We start from the raw sequence: 16,118 nt of genomic DNA, 5'->3' as shown, positions 1-16,118 counted from the left end.
TGCACGTGGGGTTTCTCTGGGATGGGGGCAGCCCCCAAAAGAGGTGCGGGATCCCCCTGCCTGGGGTCAGGCCTGGGCTTTGCTGCGCTCCTGCTCCCCCCCCGAGGCCCTGGGCTCCACGGGATGCTGCCACCGCCACGTCCCCCTTCCCTCGGACACAGAGAGAGGCCAGGCCCGGCTGCAGCTGCACAAACGTGACACGAGAACTTTATTCACATCAAGATACAAAATTATATTTCTCTAGAAATTTCTCTTCTGCTCGAGTGACGAGGTGGGGGCGACACGGAGGGGACAGGGCAGGGCCAGGACCCCCGCCCACTCCTGCCCCCTGCACGGGCACAGGGACGGGGGCGGGAGAGCAGCCAGAGGGGTCCCCACGGCCACACGCCCAGCATCGCCGCCCTTCACCTCCGCCGCAGGGGACGGGAGCCCTCACCCCACTGCAGCGGTGGGAGCAAAGGGGCTGCACGCCACGGGGCACGCAGAGGGCTGAGCCCTGCAGCCCGAGGAGAGGGGTGGGAAAAAAACAGAGCCAGCAGCACAGACAGCATTTACAGGGCCAGGAGCGCGCTCGAAGCCGGAGGGCAGGGGGACGGCAGGGAGACGAGAGGGAAGGTAGGGGCGGGCGGGGGGGGGGGGGGGGGGGGCGGTCCTCGCCATCACTGCGGCAGCGCCTTCAGGATGGCGTTCACCTCCTCAGCCACGGCGGTCAGAGCGAACTCAAACTGGTCCTGGGGGAGCGGAGCGGGGTGAGGCTGGGCAGCCCCTGCTCGGGGCGGGGGCAGCAGGGCCAGCCGGCACGGCGGGGCCGGGGGTACCTTGGTCTGCACCATGCCGGGCCGCTGGTCGCGGATGTGCTCCAGCGTCGCGGCGATGTCGATCTCCTTCACACCTAGGGCGGGGGCACGAGGAAAGTGAGGGCTGAGCCCACCGCCGCCTTCCCAGCGGTAACCGCACCGTGCCGTACCTTTGGCCATGCGGTTCAGGACCATGTCGACGAGGATGTAGGTCCCGGTCCTGCCCGCACCGTCACTGGAAGACGCAGAGAAGCGCGGCGGGGGGTGCCGGCCCGGCCCTTTGCCGCACAGCCCCCCACCCACGCCCCCCATTCCCCCCCACCCCCCCGCTGCGGTACCTGCAGTGCACAATGATAGGGCAGGAGCGGCCCCGGTAGCACTTGTTCACCTTCCTGCAAGGACAAGAGGCGCCGGGTCAGCGCCTGCTTGGGTCGGGCCGCGCTGGGAGGGGGCACCGGGGTCCGGTGCGGGGCTCCCGCCGCCTCCTCCCAGCGTGGGCCGGGAGCGGGAGCCCCCGGGGGAGCGGCGCTGGCGGGGATGGCTGCGGTCCGGCCCCGGCTGGGCTCCCGGCACGCTCCGTGCGGCAGGCACGGCTGCCAACGATCACTTTTGTGACTATGCAACTGGAGCCAGATTACTAGCTGCAAATCACAAAAATGACGCCGGCAGCTGCGAGACGGGGACAGAGACAGAGACAGAGACAGACAGAGCGCAGGAGCGGGGCGGACGGGAGGCGCCCCCCCCCCCCGCCGCGGCCACCGCCGGCTCCCGACCCCCAGGTCGAGCCGCGCCCACCGCGCTCAGACCCCGCCGTGCCCCCTCCCGGGGCCGGCACCCACCTGCGGAAGTCGAGGAGGGGCCGGGTGGTGGCGGGGATGCCCTCGGCCGGCCAGCTGAGGAAGTGGAACTGCGTCAGGGTGCGGGTCTCCTGCGACTGCACGTTCTTCAGGTAGAAGCTGCGCACCAGGAAGTCCTCGCACCAGATGTGCTCCGACACCAGGTTCACCTGCCCGGAGAAGGGGCGGCCCCGCGGGTGTCAGCACCGAGCGGAGGACCCTGCGCAGCCGTGCCCCGAGCGCTGGAGCGGGGCGATGCTCGCCGTCCCCCCCCCCGGCACGGGGGCTGCGGGGCGCTCCCCGCTGCCGGCCCGCACTCGCCTCGTAGATGTGGTACAGCGAGGAGCCTTCGTCCGGCCAGTAGCGGTCGCACTGCTTGACGCTGTCCTCGGCCAGCGGGCTCAGCATGACGATGACGGTGCAGCCGTGCTCCCACACCATCTGCGCGCCAAACGCCACCGCCGTCACCGCTGGGTGACGGCCCGAACGCGGTGGCCGAGCTGCCGTGACCCATCTGGACCACAGCGAGCGTCACCGGGGTGCAGGAGCTCCAGAGCTGCACGGGGAATGCCCCCGTCCCCGCACGCTGGCGCCGCTGGGTGACACTTACCTGCCAGAAGTCGGCTATGGTGTGGGACAGCGGCCCCTGCGTGGCGATGTAAGCCGGCATCCGCGGGTCGTGCTCGATCTGGAGGGGGAAAGGGGGCGTCACACTGCGTGTCGTTGGGCCAGGGGGTGCGTGACAGCAGGAGGAGCAGGGGATGCTCTGGGGGCGGCGGAGCTGAAAAGGAGCTCCTGCTGCCCCTGGAGCCGGGGGGGGGACCCCAGCGACAACTCACGATCGGGCTGGCATTGATGAAGTCGCTGCGGGACGGGTTGCTCTCGGCTTTCAGCTTGATCCTCACGTGGTCATCTGGGGAAGAGGAGCGCAGGGGAGGCGGTGAGCACCGAGGGCGGCACTCCATACCGCACCTGCAGCATCTCCGTGCCCCGCAGCACAGCCCTGGGGCGCTCACAGGGCACGTAGTCCGGGTTGCGGTTCTTCTTCAGATTGGCTTCGCTTTGGGCGACAGAGCAGACGCTGGGCTCAGCCTGGTAGGCACAGAGAGCCTGCCACTCCTTGGCCAGCCGGTCCCTGTTGCGGAGGTGGTCCTCCATGTACGCCTGGGATGCAGAGAGAGGTCAGCCCGGCACCGGGGGGGGGAGCCTGGGGGGACCACGCCCCTCCAGGGGGGCTCACCAGGATCATGTGCCCGGTGGAGATGTCCATGTTGGACTGGACGGGCTCCTCGCACCACGACGGCGTGCTGCTGTGTGAGCTGGGGCTGGGCTGCGGGGCGTCGCTGAACTGCGACGAGACGCTGCTCACTCGCGACGTCTCTGCCGGTGCTGCAGGGGCCTCGGCACGGCCAAAGAGCGACTTGGTGGCCATGTGCTGGCGGCACAGCTCCTGGGGACGGCGGGCAGAGCCCCGGTCCTCAGCCACGGGCCCCCCCTCTGTACTCACAGAGGTGCAGACGCAGCATACCGCATCCCTACCTGGTACTCGAAGGTGGTGTCGGCGGCCCCCTCGGGCCCCAGGGCGGCCAGGCGCTCCTTCTCCCGCTGCTTGGCGTGCTGCCGGAGGCAGAAGGCTGCGGCGGCTGCAATGGAGGCACCGGCCACGCAGGCCAGAGCGATGAAGGTGAGCAGCACCGAGTGGAAGCCGTCCCCAAAGTGAGAGGGGCGCGGGTACACGGCCGCCTCGTTCCGCTGCAGGAAGAGCCAAGCAAGGGTTAGAGTGAGGCATCTGCACGGGGAGGGGTGTGGGACAGAACCCATCCCACGCTGTGTTTGGGGATGCGGGGGCTAAAGCAGAGGGAGGATGCTTGGAGCTGTGCCACTCCTCAGCTCAGCGGGGGCAGAGCCGGTGTCCCTGCACGGGGCGCTTGTGCCTACACTTGGCACAGCTCACAGCCCTGACCCTCGGGGTGCAGGAGGTGCACAGCTTGGACAAGCCCATGCAGCAGCCACCCGCTGCTCCCAGTACCAGGGACTGCCTCCCAGCCCTGCTGGGCTGCAGGGCAGGTGGGGGCCCTCAGAGCCTGGGCTCAGTGAGCTCCTGCCTGACCCAACCCAAGAGCCTGAACCCCAGACCCTCCTCAGCCTTTCAGCCCCCATGCTGGCACAGGAGGGTGCTGAGCCCTCGCCGGATGAGACCGAGACACCCAAGGCCAAGCCCCCCAGGGTCCTTCCCCAGAGCCAGGGGTGGGCAGGATGCTGGGGCAGCCCCACCACCAAATACTCTGCACCCAATGAGATGCCAAAGCCCTGCATTACCTCACTGCCTCGGCTTCCCATTGGCCATGGGCCTGATGAGGTTACCGAGGGGACGCTGCGTCATCGTTATCATCATCATCATCATCGCCTACACTGCCTGGGGATGCCCCTGCTGTCTGCCCCCATTGCTGGGGCAGTGCCAGGCCCAGCGCTTGCTGTCCCCTGCCCTGAGGGTGTTCAGCACAAGGACCCCTCGGTGCTACCAACCCCTTCTGGGGAGCCCTGCTCATTAGGGAAGCACTGCCAGGGCTGCAGACCCATCCCTCCCAGCTCCTGCCACTTGTCACATCAAAAAGCATTGCCATTGCAATGCTGTGCATGGGGCTGATGGAGATTAGTTGCCTCGGTGGTCTTCCCCCCCCCCCCCCCCCCGGGGTAGGAGCGGGGGTAGGAGGGTGGGAATAAGGACCCTGGCCCAGGGGTTCGCTGTGCCCTTCCCCAGCTGCAAACATAGGCTCTGCCCCTGTCCTTGTCCCCCATGGGATGGCTCCTGAGGCCCACAGGAGCAGAGGAAGGAGGCTCTCTCCTAGCAGATGGCTGCTGCTCCATCCCTGCCTCCAGCTGCCGCGCTGCTCCCTGCAGGGACGATGGCATTTTCCCTGCCTGGTCCCCAGGGTGCTCAGCACAGGGATGGCGTGCCCAGCCATAAATAGAGACTGAAGGGAAATGAGGCTGGGGATGAGCCAAGTCCTGAATGGAGGGGGATGTCCTCCTGAAATGCCTTCAGACCCCACGGGTTTGTGTTTTACTGAGAGCTAAGTGCCCCAAACCCGCAGACAACATCGTGCTGTGGGGTGTGAACAGAATGCTCCCAACATAAAGCCCCCATCAGAGCCTCACGTGGGGCCATCAGTGGCCCCAGCACCATCTGCAGACCCCACAGCTCCCAGTTCCCTGCAGCCCCGTTCCAGCCTTAATTCCCCCATGCTATGGTCCTACCTCTCCCACTCCTGTCTGCACAATCTTCAGGCCCAGCTCAGCCTCCAGCTCTGCCTTCATTTGCTCTGCAGATGGGGACAGACAGTCAGCAGGGTGCTTCCTTTGGCCAAGGAAACTCCAGGAGTATGAGAACACCCCAAGCGCTGCCCACCATGCCCCAGGTCCACAGCTCAGCCAGCAGCACTGGGACGTATGGTGGGAGCTCCTGAGACCCACTCCCCCTCTCAGCCCCTGGAGAAGAGGGGAAACAGGCGTGTAGGAGGAGGGATCCCCAACCTGAGCACTCACCAGCCCGGTTGGCCACATCTGCCAGCGAGAGGTTCTGGGCATTGTGCCGCACGCGGAAGGTGAGCGCGGGCCCCACGACACTGTGGGGGACACAGGGTGAGAGCAGGGCACAGAGCCCATCCCATCCCATCCCCAGGCAGCACTGTGTTGCCCTCACCTGATGTTGATGAAGCTGGTGGTGGAGAGGTGCACGCGCTTGGCCAGGAGCTCCAGCAGCCGCACGCCGGCAGCCAGCCCCAGCGGCCTGCGGGGAACGAGGTGGGGTGAGGGGGGCACACGGCTCCAGTGCTGGGGATGGGGTCTGCGCAGTGCCCCGGCCCCACTCTCACTTCTGGTCCGTGATGATGTAGCCGTACTCATCGGGCGGCCGTGTGCCCCGCTGCGCCCCACCACCGTCCTTCGCCTCTGTGTTGCTCTTCTTCTCCACCGCCATCCTCTCGTCCCCTCCGTGCCCCCTCTGTGGCTGGGCCTGGAGAGCTGGCGAGGTGGCTGCCCGGCCCCCCAGCCCCTGTGCCGGGGCACTGCTGGCTGTGACCCTGGGAGGTGGCACCGCGGAGGAGGGTGGCACTGGCTCCTCTCCGTGCTGCATGTCCCCCTCCGACACCTACAGAGGGGAGACAGGGAGGTGCTGGGACCCCTGAGGAGTCCCCTGCGGAGGCTACACCCTCTTCCCACGCACATGCAGCCCACCTGTGGCCCAGCAGCTCCTTGCTGAGCACTGAGCCGCTTTGCTGTGGGTGCTTCAGGGCTGGCGGCACCTGGGAAAGAGAAGGATGGGGATCCCAAAGGAGGGCAAGCACCCCACACCCAGCACTGTAGGACCCCACATCCCGCTCACCGGAGCTCTGCAGCAGCTGCAGAAGGGCAGAGAGACTGCTGAGCTGCTGGGGACTGAGCTCGGGCAGCCCCAGCCCGTAGCTAGCCAGCAGGGAGGCCAGTCTCTTCAGGGAGGCATCTGCAAGGGGATGTGGCATTTGGTGAGAGCTCTGCACCCAAGTGGGGCCATGGGTTGGGGTTTTGGGGGATAGAGGGCAAATGGGATGGAGAGCCCCAAGCCCAAGGGATGTGTACCTGTCTGTGCAGAGGATGGCCGGGCAGCCACGGGTGCTGCCTGATCCCGCTGCCCCACATCCCTGTAGTCACCTGGGAGCCGCACACCGTGCAGGGGCCTGGTGCTGGCCGGGTCCACGTGGGCAGCTTTCTCCCTGGGCAGTGCAAGCAGGCCCAGATCCTGGAAGAGGTGCCCACCTTCTGCCGCTGGCTGCCCGCTGTAGGAGGGCATGGGGCCAGCCCCATACAGGCCGCGGACCAGCAGTGAGGCGGCATCGGGACCCTGCCTGGCCGAGCCACCTGGGAGCTGGTGCGTGGTGTCCTGGTAGCCAAACTGCAACCAAACCACAGCCTCGGGTCAGCACCTACTGTACACCCCAGCACAGGGAGAAGGGGTTGTGAGAGGATCCTCGCCCTGCCGCGTACCTTGTGGTAGGAGTAGGGGTGCAGCAGGGCCTCCTCGTAGCCCAGCTGGGGCGGCGGGGGCAGCAGCAGGTGCTCCAGGTAGCGCTGAGCCAGGCCAGAGGGCAGCAGCGGTGGGGGCTGCCCCAGATGCTGGGCTGCAGGCAGGCCGGGGGCCATGGGCAGTGGGGTGCGCCGGGGGGAGCTGCGCATGGGCAGGGACCTTGGGACAGCAGTGAGGGATGGCACCTGGGCACAGCTCCCCAGCCCTGCTGTGCCCCCCACCAGACCCTGCCCTACCTGTCCCTGGGTGAGGGCTCCAGCGAGGGCGGTGGGCGGAGGCGGGGGATGCGCTCCATCTCCTGTGAGATTACGTACTGTGTGATGCCATCCTGCCACGAGAGCCCTGTGGTGGAGGGGGTCATGAGATACTGGGGTGGGGGGGGGGGGCTACTCTGTGCTTGAGGTCATCCCTGTTCCTCCTAGAGCCAGCCGAGTCCCTCCTTGCCCCAGCCCAGTTCCCAAAACATCCCTGCTCCCCGTGGTGCCTCTGTACGATGCTGCCCAACCCACGGCCGTGCCTCCCCAGCCCTCACCTTGTGCCATGAGGTGCCGCAGGACATCCTGTAGGCGCTGCAGCACAGGGGAGGTGACCTGAAAGTGGGGCTTGTCCTGCACCGAGCCCACCTGGCACTGCCCAAACAGCCCATCTGCAAGAGAGCGGGGAGGTGGGGAGGAGGAATAGGTGGAGCAGCCCCACCTGCCTCCTGTCCTGCTGCCCTCCACAAGGCACCACCTCGGATAGAGCAGGACCGGGGGCTCTTCTGTAGGCACTCACCCTGCACACACACCTCCTGCGGGGAGCACAGCCTCCGGTCAAACAGACAGCCTGGGGGGCAGACAGACAGACAGACAGAAGCCAGCACGGTCAGCAAGGGGGGCTCAGTGGGGTTTGCCCATCACTAGTAGGGCAGCCACCTGCTCGGTGACTGCTCCGTAGGGAAGTGCCAGGGGGGTGCAGCGGGGTGGCAGTAGGGGAGCCCAGGGCAGGGCCTCAGAGCAGCCTTCCTCATCCCCAAAGCTGAGCAGGGGGCCCTGAGCGCAGCCTATTCCTGGCTCTGGGAAGGGGGGAGCCTGGAGCTTTGCGGGGTGCTGGCAGCGGGGAAGGGAGAGCTAGGGGGGCAGCGAGCTGCAGGATCGTCTCTCGCCCTGCTATATGTGGCACTACGAGATGAGGGCACGGCCCTGCACCTTGCAGCATGGGGGAATCCGCTCTCCCAGCACGGGGGGCCCCGAGGCGCACATGCAGCGGTGTGATGAGGTCCCCACCCCTTTTGGGGGGCAGCATCCCCCTTCCTCCCCCCGCATCTCGGTCCAAGACCGTCAGCAGCGAGACGGCAGCAAGCGATGACTCAGCCCCGGATGGCGAGGAAGGAACGAGAAAACAACCGGGGGGAGGGGAGGGAGGGGCCCGCCGAGCCCGCGCCGGGGCAAGTGGGGAGGGGGTCCCCAAAACCCCGGTTCCCGCGGGCTGCCCCGCGCCACCTCCCCAGGGTGGGAGCGGAAGGAGGCGCGGGGCACGGGGAGGCGCGGGTGGCACCGGGGGGGCTCCGGGACGGGGCGCCGGGACCGGGCGGCGGGCCGGGCGCTGTCCGCGGTGCTGAAGCGACGGAGCCGCGTCCCGCCGGGCAGCCCCGCTCCGCGCCGGGGAGGAAACCTGGAGCGGGCAGGGCTCGGCCGCAGCCGCTCCCGGGCACGGCAGGACCGCGCGGGGCGACCCCGGGGAGCGGGTGGCGGTCTTCCCCACCTCGGCTGGGGGGCTGCAGCGGTCCGCTGCCTGGGGGCGGATGGACGGAGCGGCACCTGCCCACCGGCAGTGAGTCAGCGGCCGCCGGGCCCGTGCGGGGGGGCTGCAGCCCTGCTGCCGGTAAGGGCCCCCGATACCCCCAGAGCTCCGTGAAGGGAGACGCGGGCCGAGCTGGAGCGCTCAGAGAGCGTACCGGCTCGCTCCGGGTCCCGGGCCGCGCCTGCCGGCGGAGGGCAGCTAAAGGGCACCGGGGTCCCGCAGGAAGCCACCGCGCGGTGACGCTGCCCCGGTCCCCATTCTCGCGGCTGTACCCCGGAGCCGGGCCCCGCAGCGCCCGTCAGGCTGGGTGTCCGGAAGAGCATCGCCCCGCTCCCGTTCCGTCCCGCCGGGCGCTGCAACTCCGCAGCCAGAGGAGCGCCCGGGGGCATCCCGTTCACCAGCCCAGCAGCCCGGGCAGAGGCGCCCCCGGTGCGGGTGACGCACGGCGCCGCTCTCCCGTTACCGGGGCCGGGCCCTCCGCGTCGTGACGGCACCGCAGCACCCGTCCGCCGCCCTACGGCAATCCCGCTGCCCCACCCGATAGCCTCGGAACGCCGGCCGGGCGGTGCCGCCGCCCCTCCCGGAGCCCCGCTCTCACCGTGCGCGGCGGTGGCGCCTCCGACCCGCAGCAGCCCGCGGCCGGCCACGAGGAGGAGGCAGAGGAGCGCCCGGAGCAGCCGCCGCCCCATGCTCCGTTCACGGCCGCACCATGGCGCACCCACCGGCCGCGCCCCCGCCGCCGCCGCCGCCAACCCGCGCCCCGCCGCGCCGCGCCGCGCGCCCCGCCCACCGCCACCGCCCCTCCAATGGCGCCCGCCCCGCCGCCGCCGCGCCGCGCCCCCCCTCGCACAGCAGCCAATCGGAGGCCGCGACTTATTTCCCCCCGTTTGAGGCTGACGCCCCCCTCCGGTAGAGCGAGGCCAATGACGTCGCGTTCCGGGGAGAGACGGCCGAGCAGCGCGCCAATCACGGCCTCTCCCGAGACAAACCCCGCCTCCAGAGGGTGTGTCGTCGCGCACGCACGCACGCAGCCGCCAATCAGCGGCCGCCCCTCGCCCGCCCTGCGGCCCGACTGGCTCCCGCCCGGGCCTCGCCCCCGCACCCTACTCAATGGGCAGCGAGCAGCAGACCGCACCCTCACACCCTGCCACCCCACAGCCGGCCTGCGGGAAGCCGGGAGCGTCCCCAGCCCTGGGTCTGGTGCTCCAAAGTGACCCCTCAGGGCCGTTCCTCGGGCAGAGGCACAGAGAGGCTGGAACAAAGCTCCCTGCGTGTGATGGCTGGAGCGCTGAGGCCAGGAGGGGTGCAAGGCAGGAGCTCAGAGCCGGCTCCAGCCCACCTACGGCCCCGTCAGGGCCTCGGGGACAGCAATAGCCCCAAGGGCCATCCTTCATCCCAACTCCTCTGCTGGACAACATTCTCTGCAGCTTCAGGATCCACAGCTGTCCCTTCCCATCCCCAGCCGGACACACAGACCACTCCCAGGTGAGACAGAGATGCTTTAATCAGGGACGAACCCCATAACCTTTCTCCCATCACACTCAGTCGACCACCAGGCTGCTGCTGACCACAGGCAGGAGCTCAAAGAAGCCCTGAAATGAGAAGGGCCATCAGGGCACGGGGCAGGGGCACAGGCAGCAGCTCCCCGCTGGGTTATGTGCAGCCTCAGCGCAGCCAGCTGCTGCACAGAGCAGGACCGCGTCACCATAGTAACCCATCACTGACTCAAGGCTAGCGCTGGTTGCCATAGGAACCATTTGGGGATGGCAGTCACCAGGGAAGGCTGGGACGGATGGCGGAGAGGCAAGGAGCACCTCTGGAAGCTCCCGGTACTGCTGCGCTGCCCCCATGCAGCGGGGAGCCCGCCCAAAAGGTAGGGCTGAAGGGGACACAGAGCACGGAGCAGTGGGGAGTTGGGGCAGCAGGCAGAGACAGGGCTCACCTTGAAGAGAGTGATGCTCTGCAGCACCCCCGAGGTGCAGCACATCTCTCGGATGGAGTGCATGGCCAGCTGCGGGCAGCCGATGTCCAGCACACGCAGCCCCAGGCGGGAGGCCAGAATGGGGCCGATGGTGGTGCCGCACGGCGTGTCATTGCGTACCATGAACTCCTGCATGGAGACATGGGGTTGGCAGCTGCTCCCAGAGCCACACAGCTTCCCTCATGGCTTCCATACCGGGCTTAGCCCTAATGGGAGACATGCTGGGACAGGGGAGCTGCACAGTCTGTAAGCCAAGATGCCAAAGCCCCCAGAAGAGCTTCAGTGAGGTCAGACCAGACCCACACTCCCTTCTATCCCCTGAGCTTGCTTGCCAGGACACCCGGCACAGCAGGACACTACAGACACCAGCAGGCATAGGTACAGTAGCGGAGAGGTAAGTTGCAGATACTGGTCCTGTCCTCCAGCACACAGCCTCAGCAGGAACTGGTGATACTCACCAGGGAGCTGTGCTCACCTGCAGAGGAACACCCACACGGGCCGCGATGTCCCGGATGACTGCCTCAGTGACAGCTGTGGAGGCGTAGCGCTGATTGCTGTTCACTTTGATGACAGGGCCCTGTGAAAGAGAAGACACGGGGTCTGGCACAGGGACACACTGTATTACTTACAGAACTCTAAGCGCCCAGTACCCAGGAGAGACCCACGGTCTGAAATGCTGTCCCACCCCCTGGATCCCACAAGTGACATGCTTGTCACAGGAACAGCCCCAGCTCTAAGGCAGGGAAGATCTCCATGGATAGGGCTGTGGTTCCATGTAATTAACTCCAGCAATGTGGCACAACTGCACTGTGTGGCAGGACAAAGGTCTCCTGTAAAACTGCTGCCGAGTTGCACTCTGGGCAGCGGCTGTGTGTTTCACGCTGCAGCTGAGCAGACAGATGGCACCAGGTCTGGCACAAAGCAGAAGGCTGTGCCCACCTTGTGGAAGGCTGGCCGATGATTCTCCTCATGCTTGTCCCTGCAAAAGAGAAGCAGGAGTTTCATGCTGCAATCCTGCCTCCCCGTTACAAGAACTGTCCTGCCACTACGCCAACAGGAGGGCAAAAGATGTGTCCCCGCATGCAACGTGGCAGGGTTCAGAGTACTCACACATAGTTAGGGTGCACTGCATGGGCCATGTCAGCACTGATCATGTAGGACTTGGCCACCGCCTCCTCAAAGGCTGTCAGGTTTTGTGGTGATGCTGAGATTCGACGCAGCACCAGCTCTGTCAGAAGGGACTCGGCGCCCTGGGCACTCTCTGACCCTACCTGCCAGGAGGACCATCAGCACAACCCACCCAGCACCACCCCAGCCACCTCCAGCGCTCCAGGCCAGCTGAGTGACAGCAAGGTCCCCACACCCAGCAGAGAGGCTTCCAACTGCATCAGAAGTTCCCACTCCCTACCAGGCCCAGGCTTTGTGGTGGGGTGAGCAAACCCTATGGCGCTCCATGGGTTGCTGGGATGTAACTCTTAGTCATTGGTGGAAAGAGCATAGAACATGGAGGCCCTCCTTGTGCCAGCCACCCCACAGCTATGCCCCTCACCTCCTCGTTGTCATAGAGTGCAATGAGGCGCACATTGGGCTCCTGGGAGAGGGAGGGAACTGTGCATGAGTCGATCAGCGCCTGGAGGGACAGAGGAGGAGAAAGGGCACCAGCCTGAGTGCCACCCCATCCAAGGAAGCTCAGCACTGAGCTGGCAGGAACATCCCCAGGAAAGTCCAAGGCACCAAGGAAAGGAGCTGTGGGTACATTGCCCAGCAAGAGCAGAATTCATCACCTTTGGGAGATGCTGGGAATGCCACACACTCAGCACAAGGGGGCAGCCACTATCCAACCCCAGGCTTTTTGACAAGCAAGAATCCCTGCCGTAGGAACTGGCTAACAGACCAGCGAAGCTAAGTGAAGGCACAAAAGGGCCATGACAAAGCCCCGAGGCTCCTTTCCTCCCTCTCTCACCTGCAGAGCACAGTAGCAGCTGTGCAAGTTGTCCAGGCGTGGGGAGAAGATGAACTCATCAAAGGCACCGCCAAGAGTCTGCAGTCAAAGAATAAGGAGTAGGGCACAGGTTTTGGGACAACTAAAGAACAGGTGGAATGTGTCCCCAGCCCAGCCTCCACCTCTGCCCCTTAGGAGCCATTTCCTCTCAGTTTGCTCAGCTCCCAGCCCTGCGTGCCCCAGGCAGAGGAAGCGTCCTGTACATGGGACCTGGGCAGTGCCAGCCTGCAGGCATGTTGCATACAGGTAAAAGGAGGCTCTGTCTTACTCACCGCTGGCTGCGTATCTGCCAGGCATAGTTCCAGCTCCACAATCTGCTCTGGTTTCACTCCCAGCTGGGAGCAGAGCAGGGAAAGAAGGACAGGGCTGTGCCGCTCTGTCTGGGAAAAAAAAAAGCAGAGCTGTGGGCAGTGCAAGTGATGAATGGCAGAGAAACTTTCCCATTCCCTCCCCACACTGCAGTCCTAGGCTTCCTGTCTACTAACACACTCTGCATCTGAGCCCTCACCCCACACAGGGCAGCAGCGGTGCTCACAGGGCATAGCAGTAAGGGCCTTTACGCCTGTTGTGCAACCTCCCCTCCCTCCTCTGAGAGAAGAGGGAGGCCATACAAGACAGCTTCATGGGGGATTTCTCCTTTCCTTTAGGATGGCTGCAGGCTGGGGTGAGAACAGAGAACAGTCAAGCACAGGTGCTGTGTAAGTGGTTCTGGGGTGGAGCTGAGAGTGAGTAGCTGCGAATGGGAAGGAGAACTTGCTGGCAGGGAGTCCTGAGGACTAGAGATCAAAAGATAGCACATGGGAGACCGCAGTGAGCCCCCCCCTTGTCCTTAGCAACCTACTCACCTGGGCTGCAGCAACACCAGCTGTGCGATCCACGGCTGGCTCTTTTTCCAACTCCTCCTGCACGGCAGTAGCCAGAATGGGAACCCTGTGGGGAGACAGTGTCAGCAGCTGCCAGGGCATTTCTCACCCCCAGGGGACTGACTGTCATGCTGAATGGAGCAAGGACACACTAAACTTTAAACACAGACCTATCGTGCCACCTTAGGCCACCCCAGTGCTCTTCCCCAAACCCTTCACTATGAGTGAAGCCATTGTGTAGCCCACCCCACCGCAATGAGCAGCTGCCACAGGGAGAGATCGGGAGGCTGGGCACTGCTCCAGCTGAGGGCTGAGCCGGGCCTTACAGGTGGTGCTCGGTGTTGGGTCCGAAGTTCTCATTGATGCTGCGCTGCAGATGGATGGCCAGATGGGGGATGCGGAGAATGGGCCGTTCCACGCACACCAGCCGCTGCTCCAGGCGCCCCGTGTTCGGCTCCTGAAACGCCAGCAGGACTGCTAAGCTGCCTCGCTGGGCCAGGCCTGTGGGACTGAGAGGCTGCAGGAGTAGCAGCAGCACGCCCTGCTCCGCAGCCAAGCCACCGTCCCTGCCCCAAGCCGGGCTCACCTTCACGATCACCCTTCCTGCCACGGTGAGGTCACGGTCAAACCAGGTGTTCCAGATGCCCCCTCCATAGGTCTCCACACCGACCTGCACCGTGCCCACCTGCCCCCGCTTCGAGCGTCGCTTCACCTGGACGAGGGCAGAGATGGCATCAGGGCCTGGGACACCGCTGGGGACGGGGCAGAGCGTGCCCGGTGCCCACCAGTGTGCCACGAGGTGCTTCGCAGGGAGGGGAATGCAAAAGCGGAGCCGTGTTGGGACTCGGCACCCTGCGGGGGGGGCAGGGAGGTGTCAGAGGGGGTCAGAGCAAGAAGACATCAGGAAGGTCTCACCCTGAGGCAGGGGCTGTCGGTGTGCGCCCCGAGGAGGCTGAACCCATTCCCCGGCTGGAAGCGGCCCCCGACGGCGAAGGCGATGAGTGTGGAGTAGTTCCTGGTGACAAAGTACTGCGGGGAAGGGGGGGGGGTTGGGCGGGGCGCGAGGGCCGCGCTCCCCCCTCGGCCCCCAGGCCTCTGCCCCGGGCCCACCTTGCAGGAGGGGCGGATGTCCCAGCGCTCCGTCTCCTTCAGCTCCTGGAAGCCGGCCTGCAGCAGGCGGCTGCGGCACTCGGCCACCACTGCGGGGAAGGCTCGGTCAGGCGGCGCTTTGAGGCGGCGGCGGCGGCGGCGGGGCGGCGGGGCGGCTCTTACCGTGGTAGGGCGAGGGGCCGCGGTTGACGAACCTCACCAGCTCCTGCGCCGCCGCCTGCACGGCCTGCTTCGGGCCCGCCGCCTGCGGGCACAGCCACCGGGGTCACGCCGGGAACCTCCCCGGACCCCCGGGGCCGCGCCGCGGGTCCCCCCCATCCCTCCCGGTCCCGCGGGCGGCGCACGGCGGCACCGAACCCCCCCCTCCGGCTCCGTACGGCCGCCCGGCCCCGCCGCCGCCTCCCGCGCGGTACCTGCATGGCCGCCGCCGCCCCGCCCCGAGCCGCGCCGCGCGCCCCCTGCTGGCGGGGAGGACCGACGCCTCCGCACGGAGGAAGGTCGCGGCGTAACCCGGCGCGGCGCGGCGCTCCGCGTCCCCGCACCCCCCGCACCCCCCGGCAAGGCAAGGGCTCGGTGGCGCGCTGAGAGACGGGACTGGGATCTGGGCTTGGAAACTGGTGTTCCGGCTGCCGTGACCCCGGCAGCCCCGGATCTGTGCTCCCAGCCCAGCACCTGCCTTACCCTCCATCCCCCCAAGTAAAAGGAACGCCCCCCCCCCCCTTCGCCTGGCACGCCTCCAGCGGACAGCTGTGGGGGTCTCCACGCCAACCGCGGCCACCACAGCCAAACACAGGGCGCGCCGTATCCACCCCGTGCAGCTTCCTGCGGGGGGCTCGGGGTGCGTGGGTCAGCTGTGGGCCCCCAGGGCAGGGGGCGCTCGCCGTCCGCGGGGGATGGGCACGGGATCGGGGTGCCGGGGGTGCGGGTGAGCGGCGGGGCCGGGTGTGGCCCCGCTGCAGCGGGCAAAGGGCAGCGCCTTGGCAGGCGGCTGCTAATTCCCAGAGCCGCGGGGTCTTCCCGGAAAGAGCTGCCGGCGGCTATTCCTGGGTGCTCCCTGACTCACCCTGCACCTGCCGCCCCGCCCCGCAGTACGCAGCGCGGCAGGGATCCCCGCTGCGGGGCTCGTACCCCACCGCAGGGTTCCCGCGGGCGCCCACGGGCGTGCGGTGCAGAGGCGACCGGAGCTGAGCCCCGCTGGAGGGAGGTTAAGGCAGCCCGGATGGATGTGCGAAGCTCCGGGAAGGGCCGCCCCCTTCCCCCGGCACCCGCCCTGCCAGGATGAGCGCGGGGATGGCACCCGCGCTGCTGCCGAGCCGCCCCCCGGGCCACGTGTCCCTGCATGGGAAAGTGCAGTCAGCGGCCGGGCATTGCTGGAGGCTGAGCGCACGGCCGTCCTTACGCCAGCCGCCAGACATGCGGTGGGATGGGGCGGGTGCTGCCTCATCTCACTGGCATGGGTGATGCCATCAAGGCCATGGGGATGAACCCAGCATCCTCCTGGGCCGCGAGGGTGGCAAGTTATCCCACGTCTGTGTGGGCTCCCAGGGCAGCTGCGGGCATCCCCCACGGCCCGTGGGACGGGTGAACGTGACCAGCATCCCCATGGGTCACAGCTAGATGTGGCCGATCAGTGCAGGCAGCCTCACAGGGCATAGAGGTGGCTGTCCCCCGGCAACCACGCTGGG

At 66.9% G+C, this 16,118-nt stretch overlaps 2 protein-coding genes across 5 annotated transcripts; both read right to left on the bottom strand.

Moving 5' to 3' along the window:
• Positions 1-179: 179 nt before the first annotated feature.
• Positions 180-9,200, bottom strand: PTPRN (protein tyrosine phosphatase, receptor type N). Of its 2 annotated transcripts, XM_015290088.4 has the most exons (23): positions 9,076-9,200; positions 7,470-7,520; positions 7,228-7,341; positions 6,932-7,037; positions 6,656-6,854; positions 6,251-6,563; positions 6,018-6,134; positions 5,870-5,937; positions 5,509-5,783; positions 5,337-5,423; positions 5,180-5,259; positions 4,892-4,956; positions 3,173-3,385; positions 2,874-3,083; positions 2,650-2,797; positions 2,473-2,546; positions 2,244-2,321; positions 1,955-2,074; positions 1,637-1,803; positions 1,136-1,189; positions 968-1,032; positions 819-892; positions 180-731 (listed from the first exon to the last, which is right to left on the bottom strand). In XM_015290088.4, exons 1-23 carry the CDS (start codon positions 9,164-9,166, stop codon positions 660-662), a joined length of 2,841 nt encoding a protein of 946 aa, XP_015145574.2. In that variant the 5' UTR covers positions 9,167-9,200; the 3' UTR covers positions 180-659. The 2 variants fall into 2 exon arrangements, with proteins under 2 accessions (XP_015145574.2, XP_025008204.2); XM_025152436.3 differs by lacking the exons at positions 180-731; positions 819-892; positions 968-1,032; positions 1,136-1,189 and adding an exon at positions 1,237-1,438.
• Positions 9,201-9,963: 763 nt separating this feature from the next.
• DNPEP (aspartyl aminopeptidase) lies at positions 9,964-15,892 on the bottom strand. 3 transcript variants are annotated; one of them, XM_025152198.2, is made up of 15 exons: positions 15,497-15,892; positions 14,596-14,677; positions 14,434-14,522; positions 14,239-14,352; positions 13,910-14,035; positions 13,650-13,780; positions 13,306-13,390; positions 12,733-12,840; positions 12,422-12,499; positions 12,008-12,088; positions 11,569-11,729; positions 11,398-11,437; positions 10,934-11,035; positions 10,420-10,587; positions 9,964-10,069 (listed from the first exon to the last, which is right to left on the bottom strand). In XM_025152198.2, the coding sequence occupies exons 1-15, from the start codon at positions 15,875-15,877 to the stop codon at positions 10,019-10,021; spliced, it is 1,797 nt and encodes a 598-aa protein (XP_025007966.2). In that variant the 5' UTR covers positions 15,878-15,892; the 3' UTR covers positions 9,964-10,018. The 3 variants fall into 3 exon arrangements, with proteins under 3 accessions (XP_025007966.2, NP_001012937.2, XP_025007967.2); NM_001012919.3 differs by lacking the exon at positions 15,497-15,892 and adding an exon at positions 14,847-14,872; XM_025152199.2 differs by lacking the exon at positions 12,008-12,088.
• Between the last annotated feature and the right edge of the window lie 226 nt (positions 15,893-16,118).

The sequence above is a fragment of the Gallus gallus genome, chromosome 7 (genome assembly GCF_016699485.2).
Source record: "Gallus gallus isolate bGalGal1 chromosome 7, bGalGal1.mat.broiler.GRCg7b, whole genome shotgun sequence".
Lineage (NCBI taxonomy): Eukaryota > Metazoa > Chordata > Aves > Galliformes > Phasianidae > Gallus > Gallus gallus.
Note: the sequence above shows the minus strand (reverse complement) of the source record. Positions and strands in the feature narration are given on the sequence as shown.